General features: G+C 32.7%; 1 protein-coding gene across 1 annotated transcript in view; it reads right to left on the reverse strand.

Moving 5' to 3' along the window:
- The window catches only part of LOC143051295 (neuronal acetylcholine receptor subunit alpha-10-like), a 31,016-nt gene extending 22,552 nt beyond the window's left edge, over nt 1–8,464 (reverse strand). Inside the window, exon 1 of the mRNA XM_076224245.1 lies at nt 8,145–8,464. Coding sequence (XP_076080360.1) covers nt 8,145–8,262 — 118 coding nt within the window. The 5' untranslated portion in view covers nt 8,263–8,464. The remainder of the gene's footprint in view (nt 1–8,144) is intronic.
- Between the last annotated feature and the right edge of the window lie 2,053 nt (nt 8,465–10,517).

The raw sequence follows: 10,517 nt of genomic DNA on the forward strand, positions 1-10,517 counted from the left end.
AACATATAGTAGTACATAATGATTGTAAGATAACGAAATATATTATAACTAAATATGTATTGCGTTTGGTTTATGACAGTTTTGGTCCTACGTACATGTACATTGTGTCGATAGATATATGTATTTTGATTGTTTATGACGTTTATACACTAAACCCTTTGATTGAACAGTGATTGATCTTCGAGTAAGGGAAAGCTGTATTTTATTATCAGTTGTAATTGGCTTTCGACAAGCTTTCGGTAATACAATAAAATTAAGGATGGAAATGGGGAATGCTCCAAAAAGACATTACCCGATCAAAGGGCAGAAAACAGCCGAAGGTCACCGATGAATCTTCATCACAGTGAAAAATTCTGCACCAGGAAGCAGACCTCAGCTGGCCTCTAAACAAAATGTGTACTAATTCAATGAGAATGGATGTCACACTAAACTCCAAACCATATAATGACCTAAATTTAAAAACACACATGAATTGTAAACATTACATTAGTTTCTGGACCGATGGCCTGTCTAGCTATGAAAATACGGATTGTCAAACAAGAAGTATTCTTAGATCGGAACCGTTGGGTATTTTGTCTTTTTGTTTGTTGCTTTTGTGCTTCGAGACAATCTGATGATTCAAGCTCTTTGCAACTGATTTTTAGTGTATTATTATAATGTGCTGTTACACCACTTTTCAAGGTTAGGAGAAGGATGAGCGCTTGCAAACATTCCCCCTGTTTATTGTTGAATATATATAAGAAGAAGATGCGGTATGAGTGCCAATATTAAGACAACTCTTCATCCAAGTCACAATTTGTAAAGTAAACCATTAAAGGTTAGAGTACGGTCTTCAACACGGAGCCATTGCTCACGCCGAAGCATGCATCTGAGCTGTGGTGATTTTGTTTGAAATTGCTTGAACTTGACTTTTTCATTATGTATCAAATATATATGCTTTGTGTATCAAGATATATAAATTGATAAGGTCTGGTTGCTTTAAAGCGTGCTATCCACTGCAGATTAAACGAACTATGGATCATCGTACGGCCTTCACCTTGAAATGACCTTATACATTTTTCTTTACCACACATATATATGTAACACTCCCAAACGTGTCCTTCCCCCCAAACGTGTCCGATTTCCCCAAACGTGTCTATTCTCCCCAAGCGTGTCCATAATATTCAATATTCCCCAAACGTGTCCGATTTTAGAACCCCCAAACGTGCCCGATACTATTGTTATTCGCCCAAACGTGTCCACTTTTAAACGCCCGAACGTCTGGCGTCTTTTAGCGCTAATACATGTCCTAAACGCGACATCAATAACGTTCACGGCAGTTCTATGATGGGGGACATAGTTGATGAAGTGGTAATTTATTAGCATTAACTTGTTCAATGCCGGTTGTTAATGATTATCATTACTGAAAATTGAATATGTAACATATGCATTAACTTTTGACTTATTTTGCTTATTGTCCAGTTGCAAGTATTTCATGCTCATTTAAAGCGAACATACAAATAATTCTGGTACAGTTCAATTAATCGTTTACTATGTAAATTATTTTATACTAATAAACTCCGATGATGCCTTTTATATTAATCAGAATATCGCACGGTGGGCTTTCAGTCGAATTGACCTTCCATCTTTTTTTAACAGTTCTAATTAAGAAATAATTCATGGGGGCTTGAATATATCGTTATTTTACCACGGGTTGGCCCTTTATGACAAATATTTTACCCTGAGCGATAGCGAGGGGTAAAATATCGGCATAAAGGGACAACCCGTGGTAAAATTGAGATATATTCAAGCCCCCATGAATTATTTCGATTCTGATAAGACAAATATAGCAATTGTTTTGGTTCAAAGCGCACTAGATGGAGGCAAATATTTGCCGTTCCCATAAATTAACCCACTTTAAGATTGGCGGTAAAGAACGGAGCAAACAGATTTAGTGACATGCTCAAACTATTTCCAATAATATATTTAGATAGATTTGGATGAATTTTAATGATAATTTACTTATATATCTTCTATGTATATAAAAAAGGGCTTATACCACATTTTAGTATTGTTTGTTTACGTTTCATTCTGGTGATGATTTTCGGTATCAGAAGCGTGTATTTTCCCGAAAAATGCTTAAACTATTACGTTATCATTCTATGACGTCGTGTACTCCATCCATAAACAATCATATGACGTGGGAGTACAATCAGAACAGCCCAACCAATATATTCATATTTTACCACGGGTGTGTACTCAAAGTGTTTGAAGGACGTCATGTTAGAATTTTTAATAAATTTTAGGATACGAGCGTCACTAAAGACACACGAACAAGAGAATTAACGTCCAGTGCCAAATATTTCATTCGTTTTTTGAACGATATCATATTAACGATATATACTGTAGATAGGTTATATTATCAAACCGGGAATTTATTATTGGGCATTAATTTTTATGGTTATTTGGGATGACCACTAATCTAAAGAAAAATATATGCGAGTAAAGACCGATTTGTTTATGACTTCAGTAAGAAACTACTTCAATGTCTGTTATGTTATATAGAGGCCGTTTCAAATAAAAGTTGCACAAATTAAAAAAAATAATGCCTTCCAAAATACAACGTATGGCACATTATATAGAGTGAAATGCTGCAAACATTTTAATGCGCATAGAAAAAGAATTTAAGTATTTTTTTTTTTTATCTTTTAATGAAATAGTAAAAGATCGTAAAATGAGTATACAATGATAATAATAAAAAAAAAAAAAAAAAAACAACACACAAATAACCTACGTTTTATAATATGAACACGAATGATAGTTCCAGTAAAATAAAAAGCTTGGTATGGACACGTTTGGGGGATTGGACACGATTGGGGGTTTATTAAAAAATGTTCACGTTTGAGCGTTTATACAAATGACACGCTTTGGCGCCCTTTGACAACTAGACATGTTTTTGCAGTTCAGTGACGTCGATGTGGACACGTTTGGGGGAATCGGACACGTTTGGGGGGAAGGACACGTTTCTGAGTGTTACATATATATACGTGTTATTCATTGCAATAACACACGATGAAGTGCAATTTTTATTGAATTCAAACACGAGTTTTAGTCAGAAGCGTTACTTCCAATGTATTAGAACATGATGTGTTTTGATTTCCATACGACAATTTTCCGCCATGGAAAAATAAAATAGAAACTTGTAATTTTAGATTTGGCTCATCAAGAAATATGGCTTAACCTTATAATTCGTTGTTGAGTTAAATGACATGACTTAAACGCAGACCACAATGAGGACCCCACATTGAAACATTACCGTTCGCTCGCAACATGAATAGGATACCAGAAGGATATAAACGTCTATAGTCAACGTTTATATTGGTTCATGTTATCTGCCACCCTGTATCTGTATAGACGAGAGGTCGATCGAATGATAAAATTGAAAACATAACTAGATCGAGTTGTCTCTTTGATGCTCTTTTCGTTGTGCTGCTGTTTAATTTTCTTATAACCCACATTTCTCAATATACGTATAGCATTATTTGTTTCTGAGAGCGTCTTAGGTATCAATACATAGTTAGGAGTTTTGTTTCGCATTTTGGCCCCGGTGGATTTTTCAAATATGAAAGTTATTGTGTAATAAAATTCATTTTTAGACAGCTGAGTACTAATTTAGCCTTCAAAGATTGTTTATAAGAGCATCAAAACTATTCTTTACATGTCTTATTTTAACAGGCCATTTTCTGTTTGACAATCCGTATTTTCATAGCTAGACCGGCCATCGGTCCAGAAACTAATGTAATGTTTACAAACACTATAGGGAAAACGGTACTATTTATTCTGCCATAGGCGACAATACTAACATTTTCTAAATTTACTAGTTTTTATAATAAAAACCTGGATAAAACAGTTATGTGTGGTGTTAGTACTTTATTACTGTATTCTAAAACTTGAAGCCAATAGTATCATGACCAATTTCCAACGGAGCTTGTTTATGTTATCCATGACCACCGTCATTTTGCACCAAATTTATGAAATTTTGGAAGCCTTTTCGAATATTTCTCTAGAAAATATTTCAATAGGTTTAAAAATTTATATTGTAAATTTACACACTGCAGTTATTCATAGATAAATAAAAAAATATATTGTACCCTACATCCAATCACAGCGCTCCTACGTTGACTTCCTTCACCTTTCTTGGGTACACAAAAGGCTAACCTAATGCTGGGAAAATGTAATACTACCGTTTTCCCTATACATGCTATAGTGTGACTGTTTATTTTATCTTCTATTATAAATCACCGGATTATAAATACTACGCAGTTTTTAACCTACAGCAGAGAATTTGACATTGTAAACAATAAGGCAATTAAATATCATCTGGTTTCTATCTTTCATACTTTCCTACATGTATGTATGTATCTATGAAATAGTTCAGTTTAATAAAATGTAGTTATAGAAGCAGTCACGTTTATTTAGAAAGTTGTGTTATATATATATAAGAACCCAAATGCAGTTATAAATACACAACAAACACTTTTTTCTTCACGAAGTTTTGGACGCAATTTTACAAAAACAAACAAATTAGATGAAAGACATATGATTATCATTGGATTTACTGAATGACATATGTACACAGTTTCAGAAAAGGTATCAAATTTAATTTTAGCCAAATTTTGGGGAAATATGTGACATCTTTTCCCCCCTTTTTGCAATATTTTATAACAAATAAATGCAAATTGTTGCCATGGGTACACTCAGAAGAAATTATATTTTACCATTTTATATTCTGGATATAAAATATATGGAAGATTCTGATTACATACATAATTTTTTATGTACATATATGACACAAACAGTATACTAAGCTTAATATTGCAAGAAAGCATTGAAAAGGGGATGGTAAAATTTATGAGGGCAAATTTTAATCTTTTTTCCTAACTGTTTATCGCTACCTGAACCGATAACCTCTATTATCGCGTCACTTCATGGTTGCGTCTTTATTCTGATGTAAGGGAGCTACCATTTGATTTTTATGGGGGGGGGGGGGGGGGCTAGGATGAAATTTGAAAAAAATAGGCAGGACAGGAGTTTTGAGTAAAAAAAAAAGGCAGGATGAGACACTTGCAAAAAAAAAAGTCAGGACGACAATTTAGGTAAAAAAAAGTCTGGATAAACTAAAAAAAAAAGGCAGGACCGAACAGAATGAAAAATAAAAAGTCAGGACAGAGATTACAACTAAAAAAAAATTTTAAAAATCAAATGGTAGCTCCCTAATGCCTTTGGAACAAGACTATATAACAACATGTACTTGTACTGTATTTGTTTTTGTCTGAACTAATTGCTGCGCTGAGATTGACACTGTTTACTTTATTATATTGTATTTCCGAATCAATTATCGTTATGAAGATGTAAGTGTTAACTATGAATTCAAAGATATTTTTCTGAAATAATTGCTGCATTAGAGATCTTATTTACAAACCTATTGTATATCACATAAGCCTTTTCTAACTTTAAGAGTAGTGATGAGCAACGTACTACATGTAAGAGTATCATTGACATTGTCCTGTGTTTCATTTAGTGTTTTTTTATTTTTGCTAATTTACAAAATGTTGCCTATTTAAATATAATTCTTGTCATGTCGATTGCATTTTGAGTTTTCAATAACGTTGGAAGCGAAGAAACATTTCTTTTAAAATACATTGTAAGTTATGCGGTTCCTTTTTTTTAAATCGAAATCAAAAATATGCAGTATCATATTTCTTTCAAATAAAGGAATGTGTCATCCTCAAGCATTATCTTTTATTCTGTGTTCGGGTTTGGTAGCACTTTTTGTCCTTCTCGATCATATCAGCTTTTCAACCTTTCTATTTACCTTTGGTATTTATGTATTTTTGCCACAAACATAATTGTCGAAAATCACATGTGGTGCAGTTTAATTCTTTTTTATGCCCCACCTACGATAGTAGAGGGGCATTATGTTTTCTGGTCTGTACGTCCGTTCGTTCGTCAGTCCGTTCGTCTGTTCGTCCGTTCGTACCGCTTCAGGTTAAAGTTTTTGGTCAAGGTAGTTTTTGATGAAGTTGAAGTCCAATCAACTTGAAACTTAGTACACATGTTCCTTATGATATGATCTTTCTAATTTTAATGCCAAATAAGAGTTTTGACCCCAATTTCACGGTCCACTGAACATAGAAAATAATAGTGCGAGTGGGGCATCCGGATACTGGGGACACATTCTTGTTTAAATTGAGCAAATGATGCTCATCAGTTCAAATATAATATATATATGCAAATATAATTTTTCATAAATAAATGAAAAAGGTAAATTGGTCAAGTTTAGATAAATGAAGAATACGCGACAACGGTTTTCTTTTATACTGTCTGAACATGGATCACACGAATCCAGGCCTATAACATTCAATACAACTTTGAGATTTTAGTGTATTTTTTGTAATGTTTTGTTTCGTTGCTTTTACCCTTCATGTACAATGTAAACTTTGTATTGATTTGGTATAAAATATAATAAGTAAAATGAATACTGATTGAAAATGTGTCACCCTAACCATGTAAAAAATATTTCTCATTATTAAGTTGCTCTACACTATATAGAATATGTATCGTTCCTTCTGTAAGAAAATGCCAAAAATGATTAAATACATTTAATTAATGACTTGCTGACAAATTGGAAATATCAATCAATTTGTCTGAAACAAATATAACAATTACAAACAACATTAAAGGGGTCAAAGGCATTACCATTTCAATACTCTAATTTGTTTCCCGCGTTTAATTAATATTTCCAACATGGAACATCGAAAAATTCTGAAGGATTAACTTCATAACATGTTGATTAGGAAGAATTTGAATAAACCAATTGCAATTGAAATATCATTTTGTTTGAGAGAAAAAAAAGTGCGAATTATAAACGTTTATTTTTTTCTTTACATTGTACATAGTCATATAACGCTTTTAAAAACTTTGTCAGATAATCGTAATCCTGTGGTTTTAAACCTACGATACAGAGTAAAATATGTTGCCCCATAGCATCCACTTTTCTTTTTATAAAAGACTCTAAAAGCTCATAAAAAGATCATTACCAAAATTTAACCAGATTTTAAATTTCTTTTCTTACGATTTGACACCCAAATAATGCTAATGCTAAATTTGAGAGTCAGCCTTTCCCTACCTTGACAAAATATCTCGAAAAGGAGTTCTGTGACCTATATCATTTTTATCTTATTTTGTTCCTCAAATAATTTTCTTCTAAAAAGTAAAATTACAAAATATTGAACTCCGAGGAAAATCCAAAACGTAAAGTCCGTAATCAAATGTATATGGCAAAATCAAAAGCTCAAACACATCAAACAAATGGATAACAACTGTCATATTCCTGACTTGGTACACATTTAAAGTATCCTTTTTAATTCTAGGTGTTTGTTTTTTAAATTTCACCTGACTATACATCCTTTAGAAGTGTATTTCAATAATGTCAACAACAATGGATACCAAAAGAATGGCTTAAAAAAGAATTGCCAAAATATAACTCAAAGAATAAGAAATCCAACCATGGTAAAAAAGAAAATCGACGAAAAGTCACTATCGAAAGTCCACAAAAAACGATACATAAACAAAACAGTGTCCAAAAACTGTTTTTGTTTTGTTAAGGCACCCCTAAAGGCGTCATCAGATATTATTAGTACGGAGACTAATAACAGTAATCAAATACTTTAAATAGCTGGTCTTTGTAGGTTCTTACAGTTGCAGAAAACTAGTCTAAAGTATAATTTAAACTAATAAATGAATGAACCATGTGTAAACAAGTAAGTTTACGGTAATGGTCGGTGCATAGATGTCGTAATATGAAAGTTCAATCTTTGATACAAAGTATGGTGCCCATAGCTTTTAGTAACATATGGTATTATACAGCCGGTCTCCTATGCTACTTATAACCTATTTCTTTTCTTACTTTTAAATCATATTTTGAGTCAGGAAATGTTTCGGAATTTCTTAAACTCTTATTATTCAGCTTGTCAAGAACGAATGATGAATTCCACACTAATAAGTCACCAACATTTCAATTAAACAAAAACTCAAATTATAATCAAAATTAGACAATAACGTAAAAAAAAATATGAAAAAAGGGAACAAACAATAATTCTTACCTGCGTTTTCCGTAATATTTCCGGTCCTACCAGAGTTTTCCGTTATATTTCCGAAAGTATCCAGAACCCAACATGCTGACGTTAACACGAGAAAATAAATCTCTCCTTTTGTCATCATGAATAAAAGCTAACGAACAAAACATCAAGGATCTTCACTTTTAAACATTAAAGATATCCCGCTCTTCCTCTAGACGTTTAACTTTCACTATAGTTAGTTTATACATATCTGCTATTGACTAAGTCAACGACAATTGGATCAGAAACTTAGAAAGTTTTCTCTCTGGATTCTATCACTGCAGCAGGCTTGCGAATTTATTCATGATAACACATAAACTATTGATTGAGATTAATTGTATTTTGAGGTCGCACGGTTTTATTTTTAAAAAAGTATTCCGTTAAATAAATAAAATACATTAAACTACTAAATCTATTGATAAGTTTAGAATAAAACAATTTCATCTGAAGATGTTCTTCTTTTCGAAAATAAGTACTATTTTGAGAAAGTCAAATTATAATGCTAAATCAATTGAATTGACATCATACACTATTATAGTCTGGCTCAAGTTTTGCTGTCCACCAAAAAATTGCGATTAATTTTTTTATTTGTGGAAATATTTGTTCCGAAAAGCTGTTTTCTTAAAGAGAATCAAATGACAACACGATTCACGTACCTCGGGCCATTCCGAAACAGTCTAAATGAGTGCACGTAGCATTTTAAACTTCTCTGTGGGAAATTAACATTGCAATGATCACCTCCGTTTTTCCGGATGTTTTGTTTGTTATAAATATATATATATATCCTACATAAGTATGTCCAATCATATATTTAACGAGATCTCTAATATCATTTACGTTAACGAGGAAGATTCGCACTGGTATCCTCAGCTGGTACCGCCATCTGTATAGATGCTATACAAAAAATCATTTGTTATTCTGTGAAAAATTAAGATAATTTTCAGATTTATCAAAACAATTCAAAAACAGTAGGCTACTAGCAATGTCAAATAACTCTTAATATTTTGTATCGTCGTCCGTATAACCTCAGTGGCGGATCCAGCCATTTAAAAAAGGGGGGGTTCCAACTATATGCTCCCATTCAAATGCATTGATCGGCCAAAAAAGGGGGGTTCCAACCCCCGGACCCCCCCCCCCTGGATCCGCCACTGAACCTTATCATGAACCTCGACTTAAATATTTGAAAGCCAAATTTCTTTTTCGTTCATTTGTTTATACATTAATTAGGCCGTAAGTTATATCGTTTGAGTTGTTTTGTATTAGATTTTGTAATTTCGGGCCCTAATATAGCAGACTGTGCGGTATGAGCTTTACTCATTGTTGAAGGCCTTACGATGCCCTATTATAATATATTTTTTCAGATAATTTCTGTGCCATTTGGTCTTTTGTATCATTGTCAATCATACCACATCTTTTTCATACCACATCTTTTTTTTAATAGAAACATGAATACAACAGTGAATAAATACCCACCCCCCCCCCCTCCAAACCTCCATAAAAAAGCTGAATTCATCTTATGGCATGCAAGTTTGTGTGCGATTATTGGAAGCGTTGTTTGTTTCTTTTTGTTTTTTTTTTAATGTATCTTATTAATTTATCAACGGATTTCTTTAGATAGTACTGAATCTCTTTTGAGTTAATTATTCCTTTGGAGACTACATGTTACAGGTCCAGCGGCAGTGACCGCATTTCGCCAATTAAGTAACATACAATTATATACAAACAAAACCAATGCTATTCGACCTAGAGGACCAAAAATTCATGATTAACCTTGTGAACAGTTAAATGAATTAAAATAGCACAGTCAACTTCTCCCGAAATCCGCTGTTCTAAAGAAAATGTTGACAGATTGTTTTCCATTTTAAATAACATGGTTTTGTTTTCAATTGATACCTTTGGTGAATAAATGCGGCATATCAAGCACGTCTCAATATCTCTGATTCTTACCATATCCGCATGACTACTTCACTGTTATTAGTTTTCTGCAAAGTCTGTCGATAAGTTTACGAATAAGAAAAGATTGAATGTTAGATAAAATACTACAAACCAGTACAGCTATATTGTTTCCGTCGTTGGTTTGTCTATTGTAAAGTGATTGTCTTATTGAGCGGTATTTCGCTAGATTAAGCACGTGAATATGTTACATTAGAGAATGATAACCATGAAAACACCAATGGCATCAAGGTCAAAGTGTCATGACGTCATCCATAAATTTCATAGGTTACTTTTAACAGTTTCATTCATGTAATTTTTCAAATATTTCAATTTGTAGTTAGATAATAATAAAAAAAGTATTTTTTAATTTTGAAGACTGGTAATGTTGGTTCAAAAATACGAGTACAAAGTCAGGAATATGAC

The sequence above is a fragment of the Mytilus galloprovincialis genome, chromosome 11 (genome assembly GCF_965363235.1).
Source record: "Mytilus galloprovincialis chromosome 11, xbMytGall1.hap1.1, whole genome shotgun sequence".
In the NCBI taxonomy this organism is placed as follows: Eukaryota; Metazoa; Mollusca; class Bivalvia; order Mytilida; family Mytilidae; genus Mytilus; species Mytilus galloprovincialis.